At 51.5% G+C, this 9,692-nt stretch overlaps 1 protein-coding gene across 1 annotated transcript in view; it reads left to right on the top strand.

Moving 5' to 3' along the window:
• The first annotated feature begins 503 nt into the window (after positions 1-503).
• The window catches only part of CCDC62 (coiled-coil domain containing 62), a 27,705-nt gene continuing 18,516 nt past the window's right edge, over positions 504-9,692 (top strand). The window contains exons 1-6 of the mRNA XM_006149272.3: positions 504-584; positions 2,705-2,897; positions 4,102-4,268; positions 4,785-4,886; positions 7,201-7,372; positions 7,974-8,075. Of these exons, the coding sequence (XP_006149334.1) occupies positions 504-584; positions 2,705-2,897; positions 4,102-4,268; positions 4,785-4,886; positions 7,201-7,372; positions 7,974-8,075 (817 nt within the window). The remainder of the gene's footprint in view (positions 585-2,704; positions 2,898-4,101; positions 4,269-4,784; positions 4,887-7,200; positions 7,373-7,973; positions 8,076-9,692) is intronic.

Here is a 9,692-nt window from a genome sequence, read left to right as displayed (position 1 = left end):
CGCCCACCGAGCCACCGAGCCTGGGAGGGCAGGTCGCGCCCGCAGCTCAGAGCCGGGGCCCTGAACGCGCCGGTCTGCGGCGCCGGGTGTCGGGGTGAAGCGTCTCTACGCGTGGAGCGCTCAGCTCCTTTCCCTGGACGAGGTTACGCCGCCCTCTGCCCCTAGCTCTGTCCCCAGCCACCAGTGCTCCGTTCATTTCTTTCTTTTCCTTTTCCTCTTTATTTTAAAAAACTCCTATTCGTGGGACCAGCAGATGGCGCAGTGGTTCCGTCTGGACTCCCACGTAGTCCTCTGCCGTTAGTCCTGGACCAGGTGGCTTACAACACACCGGGCGTGTGCGTGTGTGCCAAATCCGAGAGGAGGAGAAGGGGTTGCGGTGGGGCCGTCCTACCTGCAGGGCGATGTCTCACTGTCTGTCTGTCTCTGTCTCTCCAGCGAGTACACACGCCCAATAGCAAAAATCTCTCTAAAAATGTCGTATTTGTTAGTGGATGAGTGGATGAATGGACCACCGTCCAAGGCTCGACTTCAGGGGTGCGGGCTTGGAAACCCGCAAAGCCAGATTTCGTGTTCTGCGTTTAGTTGTGAGTAACTGTCATTCCGTCATTATTCGTTTACAGATCTTATTTTTCAGAAAGCAATGATAAGGTGCACAGGCCTCTGGCGAGCTTTAAACTGCTGTCTTTAAGGCAGAAAACTCTTAAAGTAACACTTAGCTCTTCACATCCTAGGGACAGGACTGTCATCTGAATTGCGTTAGGTCTTCGTAATGGATGATGTTGGCGGAGTACTCACTGCGGGCGATTGCTCGGCTTAGTGCTTCCCAGAGCTTATTTTGCTTTCTCTGTGGAGCTTTTAAGAAGTTAAAGTGTTAGGGCCAACAGGTGGTGGCAGTGGTTGGGACGCTGGACTCCCACATGGCCAACCACAGTTCGAGTCCCAGACCTGGCAGCTTGCATTTTCACTCTTCCTCTCTCTCTGTGTCTCTGTCTCTCTCTGGTCTAAATAATAATAATAAATAAAATTAAATAAATACTTCTCGTGCTGTGGACCAGCAGGAGGTGTCGTGGTTTAAGGTGCTGGGTTCCACGTGGCCGCCTGCATGGTGTGAGTCTCAGACCCAGAGGCTTGAAATCAAGCCGTGTGTGCGTGCATGCGTCCGTGTGTGTGCCCAGAATCCCAAGAGGAGAATGAAGGAAAAGGGATTGTTGAGCGCCACCCCCCCAGGGGCGATTTCTCACTTTGTCTCTCACAAGCACATGTGCACTACAGCCAGAGAGAAAAGAGTTAGTGTTACTACTGCCTCACAGGCGAGCCGCCTGAGGCTACGTTACTCCGCACGCAACCTGTAAAAACAAAGACTCTCCAAAAATAAATTTTAAAAACAACGACACGTAATTTTGGGCTAACGTGGTAGTTAAGGGGGATGGATCCCATAGGAGTATTCAATTCCCAGACTCTATAGCTTAAAAAGTAAAACATGCTGGGCAGGTATGCATTAGAGCCCCAAATCCTGAGAACGGAGAAGATTGCTGAGTGTCATTTCCCCCCCAGGGGGCACGTTCTCATTTTCTCTTTCTCCCTCTGTCTCTCTGTCTCTCTCCAGTGAGTGCACATACCTTATAGCAAATTAAAAAGAAACAAAGAAAACTTTTTTTTGAGAGGTTTTTCCTATAGGGTGCGTGCGCTCGCCAGACAGAGAGAAACAGAAAGCAAGAAATCACCCCCCAGGGGGGATGGCCACACCGCAATCCCTTCTCCTCCATTCACCTCTCGGGATCTTGGGCACGCACTCACACGCACCTGGCGTGAGTTTAAGTCGCCAGGTCCGGGACTCGAACCGCGGTCGACTACATGGGAGTCCAGCGACATAGCCATTATGTTAACTGCTGGTCCTGAAGAAAACTTTTTAAAAGATTTATTTATTTTAATTTGACCAAAGAGGGACAGAATGAGAGATAGAGGGAAAGTGAGAAAGCAAGCCACCAGGTCTGGAGCTCAAACCATGGTTGGCCATATGGGAGGGAGTCCAGTGCCCCTAACCATCACACCACCTGCTGGCCCAGAAAAAAAATTTTTTTTGGAGAGGTTTTTGCTATAGGGCACGTGTGCTTGCCAGAAAGACAGACAGAGACAGAAATCCCTTCTCCTCCATTCTCTTCTCAGGATCTTGGGCACGCACGCACACGCTCCTGGCATAAATTTAAGCCGCTGGGTCTGGGACTTGAACTGCGGTTGACTACATAGGATTCCAGCGATTTAGCCATTATGCCATCTGCTGGTTCCCAGAAAACTTTTTATTGAGAGAGATTTTTTTGCTATAGGGTACATGCATTTGCTGGAGAGACAAAGGGAGACAGAAGGTGAGAAATCACCATCCGGGGGTTCGGGCATGCTGTAATCCCTTCTCGATTCTCCTTTCAGGATCTTGGGCATGCATGCTCCTGCGCCCGGCCTGAGTTTTAAGTTACCGGGTGCAGGAATCAAACCACTGTCGACTACATGGGAGTCCAGCAACATAACCATTATGCCATCTGCTGGTCCCTCCCCCAAAAAAAACTTTCAAAAAAGACGTAATTTTGACACAGTATTACTGATCGAATAAAACATAATTGAACTACTTAGACTTGGCAGCAAAAGATCGAATTGTCTGCCGGATGCTCGAGGTCAGTTCTGTTTTGATGTGAAACCGCTCTCTGTGTAGAACATCGGGTCGGAAGTTGAGCTTTCCACTATTGAGAAACAGCGGAAGGAGCTGCAGCTGCTCATCGCCGAGCTGAAAGATCGCGACCGGGAGCTCAACGACATGGTCGCGGTGCACCAGCGGCAGCTGCTTTCCTGGGAGGAGGACCGGCAGAAAGTGCTGACCCTGGAAGAGCGCTGCAGCAAGCTGGAAGGTCAGCCCGAGCGGCCGCTGTGCTCTCTCACATGCCCAGTCGGAGGGCTAAAGGGCACGGCCCTGCAGCCGGCAGCTGGCGTGTGTTTAAGAGAGCTGGACACCTGCATGGCCCACTGTGGCTCCAGTCCCGGACCTGGCGGCTTGCTTTCTCACTTTCCCGCTCTTTCTCTCACTCTCTCCCTCTCTGGTAACATTTTAAAATAACTAAATTATTTTTTAAATAATTTTTAAAATTTAAAAAAAAAAAAAAAGAACACAGCCCTGGGCTGTCCCCGTGGCCAAATAGGACAACGGGGCCCCACATCACTGATTGTGCGGTTCGAATCCTGGCCCCAGCAGCTTGAGAAACATGCCAGGCACGTGTGTGTGCCCACAGTCCTGAAAGGAGGGAGAGATGGAAGAGAAGGGACTGTGGCGGGACCATGCCCCATTGTGGGGGCACGGGGTGCTTTCTTCGCTCTCTTTGGCAAGTAAACACACATATGCACACACACATGCACGCACACCCACACGTGTATATACCCTCAACGCCTGCTGCCCTGGAGTTTAGTCCCATAAAAGACAGAAGGACTTTACAAACAGTGACAGCCAGACAGACGGACGGACGGAACTGCAGCAGGACACAGCAGGTACATACGGAGTGGGTCAGGGGAGCTCGAGTGACAGGGACTAAGTGACAACGGTCACTGGAAGGCACTTTTCAGCAAAGATATGCATAAAGACCTCAGAATCACAATCTTTTTTTTTTTTATAAAAAAGAATGATTTATTTATTGAATTCTATTTGTTCTTATTATTTTTTAATTTGACCAGAGAGAGACTGAGAGAGAAAGGAAAAGGGAGAAAGCTAGCTGCCAAGTCTGGGACTCGAACCGTGGTCGCCCATGTGGGAATTCAGCGCCTTCACCACACCACCTCCGGCCCTGACAACCTTGAGTGAGTGAAAAGCAAGCAGCAGAGTTGAGAGAGAATAGTTCCATGTAGTCCAAGCTGTATCTGGGGCGCGGAGGTGCAGTCGTAGCTGGTGAAACGGCCATAAAAAGCAAGAAAATTGCTCTACAGTCAGGGCGGCGGGCCGGGACGTGGGGCTGCCCAGAGCTGGCAGGGGGGTCCCCAGACAGAGCGTTGTCTGTCACAACAGCAAGTGTTTAGAGAGCTGCCCTCTCACTTTTCATCCCGTAAGTTCCGTGACACGTCCCCCAGGTGAGCTGCATAAAAGGACTGAAATCATCCGGTCGCTCATGAAGAAGGTCAAAACCCTGGAATCCAGTCAGGTGGAGTGCCAGACGACCCTGCAGAAGACTCAGCTGCAACTCCAGGAAATGGCTCAGAAGGCGACGCATTCTTCTCTGCTCTCCGAAGACCTTGAGGTGGGTTGTGTTGTTTGCTAAGCTTCCCTAGCCCCCGTAGCGACCATGGCGGGCCTTCCTGGACTGGTGTGCACGAGCACCAGGATCCCATGGGCTAGGGAAGGAGAAAGGGGACCGCAGTGTGACCAGGCCGGGGAGAGTGTGCCTCTCTGTCTTTCACTGTCACTGTGAGTGCTCGGCGCCACATTGCGATCAGAGAAAAGTGGGGGAGGAAAGTTCAGTAGAGAAAAGACACAATAGACAAGTGAGCAGACTGCGGTCTGACATCGTTAGTGACGTGATGAGAGCTTCTGAAGGATTCAGTGAAGGGCCAGCAGGTGGTGTGGTGGCTAAGGGTGCTAAACTCCCCCATGGCCGACCGCGGTTCGAGCCCCGGACCTGGCAGCTTGCTTTCTCACTTTCCCTCTCTCTCTCTCTCACTCTGTCCCTCTATGGTCAAATGTAAATAAAGTTAAATAAAATAATTCTTTTAAAAAGAAACAGGATTCTGTGAGCATGTTCTGTGTTCCCTTGTAGGCTAGGAACGAAAACCTCAGCAACACCCTGGTGGACCTTTCCGCTCAGGTCGGACAGCTGCAAGCTCGGGAACAGGCCCTCACTACGATGATAAAGCTGAAGGTACAAGCCCCGAGGACCTGTAGCGGCCGGAGCGCGTCACCGCGTGTAAAGCACTCTGACACCCCTGGCCTCGCTCAAGTCCCAGCGCAGTGGACACGTGCTACCCGTGTCCTCCCGTTTGTCCATTCTCATTTCAGACGTGAGGGAAGCAGGTTTGAAATGAGGTCCCCACAACGTCGAGGGAAGGGACCGAGCTCCTCTCCCAGTCTTCTGGACCCAAGGCCCATTCTGTGGCCTCACGCCCTGCATTAACTTGTTTTCTTCCCAGGTATCCACGGCCAGGCCTCAGAGTTAGCAGCAGACAGAGCGCTTGCCTTTTCTTATGGCTAGGAGAACTGTTAGCATCAGTCACAGCCGCTGAGCTGCGGGGGCCACCCTTAACCACCGCGCCACCTGCTCGCCCCAGTCCCATTGGCTTTGAATGGTCTACCCCGACCCCGTTATTCCATACGTCCTCCTGGTGTGAGAGCCACAGACCACGAGGTCCTCAGGGACACGTGGATGATGCAGTGGGCAGAGATGCTTACGCCTGAGCAAGGACAAAGCCTGTTAGTAACTGTCATTCCTGGGGCCGGCAGCTGGCATGGGGATTAAGGGTGCTAGACTTCCACATGCTTGACCATAGTTCGAGTCCCAGGCCTGATGGCTTGCTTTCTCATTTTCTCTTTCTCTCTCTCTCCCCCCTACTCTCTGGCCAAATAAAAATAAATTTAAAAAATCATTCTTTAGGAAAAGAAATTGCCATTCCTTGGGAATGGGGGGAGAAAGAACTTTTACTCATTGTTTTTAGATGTTTAGGTTTTGTTTGAATTGTTTTTCAATAAGTAGATACCTTTTTTGTATTCTTCTTTTTTGTTTTTTCTCAGTTTGCTACAGAGCACCTGTGCTCCCCAGAGAGGCACGCAGAGACAGGGGAGTGAGAAAGCACCACTCAGGATGGCCACGCCGCAGTCCCTTCTCCTCCATTCTCCTCTCAGGATTGTGGCACGCACGCACTTGCACCCAGCGTGTTTTTCAAGCTGCCCAATCCTAAACCCTAACAGCACGGTCTGCCATGTGAGGCCCAGCCGACTTAGCCACCACGCCGCCTGCCGCCCCCCTCCCTTTTTAATTTAAAACGTTTTCAACAGGAGGGGTTATAATCTGGGTAGGTTTGATGCAGTCTTGGAGTCTGTGAGTTCACATTTTTTAACTTCGTCAGAAGGCTCATGCGCTCACCACAGGCAGGGAGGTAGAGAGTGGTGTGACCACGCCGCAATCCCTCCCTCATGGCCCCACCTATAGGGATTTTAGGCACATGCACACATGCACCCCAGTGTTTTGCAAGGCACAGGACGGAGGCCTGCATTCGAACCAGGCAGTCATCTGTGTTAAGATCCATTGTCCTTAACCATGATGCCATGGGCTGGCTCAGTATCTGTCACGGTAACAACCCAGAAGAAGAGAGGAAGTACCAGGCCCACGGGTCTGTCTGTGACTCAGAGAACCTCCCCTTCCAGGGCTGCAGCCTCTTAGGCCATCAGCCGTGTGGCTCTGGACGCTGAGAGGGTGTCATGGGGACGGCATGCCGATCCGGGGCCAGCGGGCTAGGCCCCCATGGGGGCTCCCTGACCAGCCAGTGGTGTAACCATGGGCGAGGAATGGCTCATGCCACCTTCCTTATCCGACTCGTCGGACACTTGGTGAAAGCGAGAATTCTCCCTCATGGCGTTACCGTGACAATTAGATGGGCTACTCCATGCCAAGGGCTTAGATCGAAACCGAACACGAGACCTTAGTAAGTGTACACTTTCTTTTTTTAAAGAATTATTATTATTATTATTGGAGAGGTCTTTGCTATAGGGCATGTGTGCTTGCCAGAAAGACAGAGAGAGACAGATAGAAAGCAAGAAATCATCCCCCAGGGGGATGGCCACACTGCAATCCCTTCTCCTCTATTCTCTCGGGATCTTGGGCACACACGCACACGCGGCCGGTGTCCAGGACTCAAACTGTGGTCAACTATATGGAGTCCAGTGACATAACCATTATGCCAACTGCTGGTCCCGAGAATTGTTTTATTTTAATGTTATATTATTTATTTATTTATTTATTTACTTATTTTAGTTTGACTAGAGAGAGAGAGAGAAAGAGAGGGAAAGTGAGAAAGCAAGCCTCCAGGCCCAGGATTTGAACCACTGTTGGCCATGTGGACATCCAGCGCCTTAGCCACCACGCCACCTGTCGGCCCTCAAGTGTTTGAGCCCACGAGCTTTTCTTACTGATTGGTCGGAATCTAAAACTCTAGTACAGCCATTTCGAATGTGGTTTTCAGGACAAAGACATCATCGAGGCGGTCAATCACATCGCGGACTGCTCGGGGAAGTTCAAGCTGTTAGAGCACGCCTTACAGGACGCCAAGATGGCGGAGACCTGCATCGTGAAAGAGAAGCAGGATTACAAGCAGAAACTGAAGGCGCTCAAGATCGAAGTCAGCAAACTGAAAGGTAAGGGGCACGGACTGAAGAGGACTGCGGGTTATCTCGGGAAGGGTCTTCCACCGGCTCACTTAGTCGAACGGCGAGGGTCGGTCTGTCCCTGGCCTTAGGTCCCAGCATGAATGTCTAGCTCGTTCACACAGAGTTCTGCTGTCATTTCTGGGTGACAAGATAAACTGCAGAGCTGGGGGACCGTGTCGTGCACAGTATTTTCCTGGGCCTGCCGGTGGTGTGGTGGCTAAGATGGCTGGACCCCACACGGCTGAGTGTGCGGTTCAAGTCCTGATGGGGAGATGCGGAGGAGGGCAGGGCCAGCGTGGGGCTCTGCCGGCCCAGCCTCGAGTTGGGGTTCCGTCAAGCAGGAAGGGGTGAGCAGGTCTGTATTTCTGAAAGCTTGCTCTGAGCTAGCTGGGCTGTCACCGAGAGGCGAGACCGGAGCAGGGTGCTGCCCAGGCTGTGGGGCCCGTTCAGCTGAGGCCCAGCAGAGCGTGCGGGTCGGGCGGGGGGCTGCCAGAAGCAGGCGGCTGGTTAGTCGTGGCGTGCGTATCCCTCACGACTAGTATCCATGCGAGGCCTTCCCCCCTGTGCGTTTTCCCCCTTGTTCGTGAAGAGGACCTAAATGAGAAGACGACGGAGAACAACGAGCAGCGAGAGGAGATCATTCGCCTCAAGCAGGAGAAAAGCTGCTTGCAAGACGAATTGGCTTTCACTGGTAAAAACGGGTAATTGGGCTCAGTGACTGAACAGTTCTAAGCCAGACCTTCCCCAAGACTGCGGTGAGGGGTGGAGGAATTGTTCCTCTCCGGGTAGCTTCTGGTTGGAAGATTTGGGGTTGTTTTGAAATTTTTTTTGTCTTTTATTTATTTTATTATTATTATTTTTTTTTAGTTTTTGCTATAAGGTGTATTCACTTGCCAGAAGAAGAGAGAGAGAGAAAGTGAGAAAGCACCACCTCCAGGGGGATGGCCATGCTATAATCCCTTCTCCTCCACTCTCCTCTCGAGAGTTTGGACACCCATGCACATAGGCCCAGCGTGTTTTTCAAACTGCCAGTTCTGGGACTCGAACCACACTGTACTGTAGGCCTTGTGGGATCCAGCTCCCTTAACCACAACACTACCAGCTGGCCCCTACATTTCTATAAATGAAAGGGGAAAAGTGCAATATTACATTTAAACATTTTTAAAGAAAATAGAATCCTTCATTTTAATCTCCACCACTAGGGGCCACTGTTCATTGTTTCTGGGGCTGCTGTGTGCGAGCAGTGCCGTCTCAGCCACACGCGGGGCACTGAGCGCCACATTGTGGAGGTCCCTCATGGCTCAGCCCCTGTGTGCTGGGGCCTCGCCCTGCCCTGCTGTTCTCTCGGAAGCCCGTGGGCCTGCGGGAATTCAGTGCTACTCAAATGCTGTGAACGAAACGCCACGGAGGTCAGAGGAAAGAAGGAAAGTTGCAGGGTATTTGAACGGTCTCCTTTTTTCGTCATCGCTTTATACTCACACGTGCTTGATAGAGTTTACCGAACGGCTTGGGTAGTACTCTCATAAATCCATTTTGTGGAATTCTTGTCAGTATTTTGTAAGTTGATTTCTTTAGCACCTGTTCCCCCGAAGACGACATCATGCCACGGTCTCAAGACAGCCTTTGGATGTTTTAACTGGAAGTGGATCACGGCGGCAGCAGGTGGCGTAGTGGTTAAGACACTGGACTTCCACATGGCCGACTGTGGTTCGAGTCCTAGGCCTGGAGGCTTGAAAACCATGTTGGGCGTGTGTGCATGCATACCCTAAAATTCCAAGAGGAGAACAGAGGAGAAGAGTCTGCAGCGTGGCCATCCCCTCTGGGGGATGATTTCTCACTTTACCTCTCACTGTCTCTGTCTGTCTGTCTCTCTGGTGAGTGCACATGCCCTAAGACAAAAACCTCAAAAAGACAAGAAAGGACCAGCCGATGGCGTAATAGTTATGTTGCTGAACTCCCAAGTAGTTGACTGTGGTTCGAGTCCCAGACCCAGTGGTTTAAAATCCACGCTGAGTGTGTGTGCATGCGTGCCTAAAATCCCAAGAGGAGAATGGAGGAGAAGGGATTGCGGGTGGCCATCCCCCTGATGGGTGATTTCTCGCTTTCTGTCTCTCTGGCAAGTGCACACACCCTATAGCGAAAGTCTCTCTTTAAAAAAAATAAGAGGAAGTGAATTGAGCCTAAAAGAGAATTTGAGAGGGCCACGCTGACCCAGCATTGCCAGTGTGCCCGCAGCTGCTGCGGCTAAGGTGAGCACGCGTTGCTTGAGGCCGGGCGACGCCTTCCACCCCTCACTTCTGGTTTTGCT

The sequence above is a fragment of the Tupaia chinensis genome, unplaced genomic scaffold, assembly GCF_000334495.1.
Source record: "Tupaia chinensis unplaced genomic scaffold, TupChi_1.0 Scaffold000258_1, whole genome shotgun sequence".
In the NCBI taxonomy this organism is placed as follows: domain Eukaryota; kingdom Metazoa; phylum Chordata; class Mammalia; order Scandentia; family Tupaiidae; genus Tupaia; species Tupaia belangeri.
Note: the sequence above shows the minus strand (reverse complement) of the source record. Positions and strands in the feature narration are given on the sequence as shown.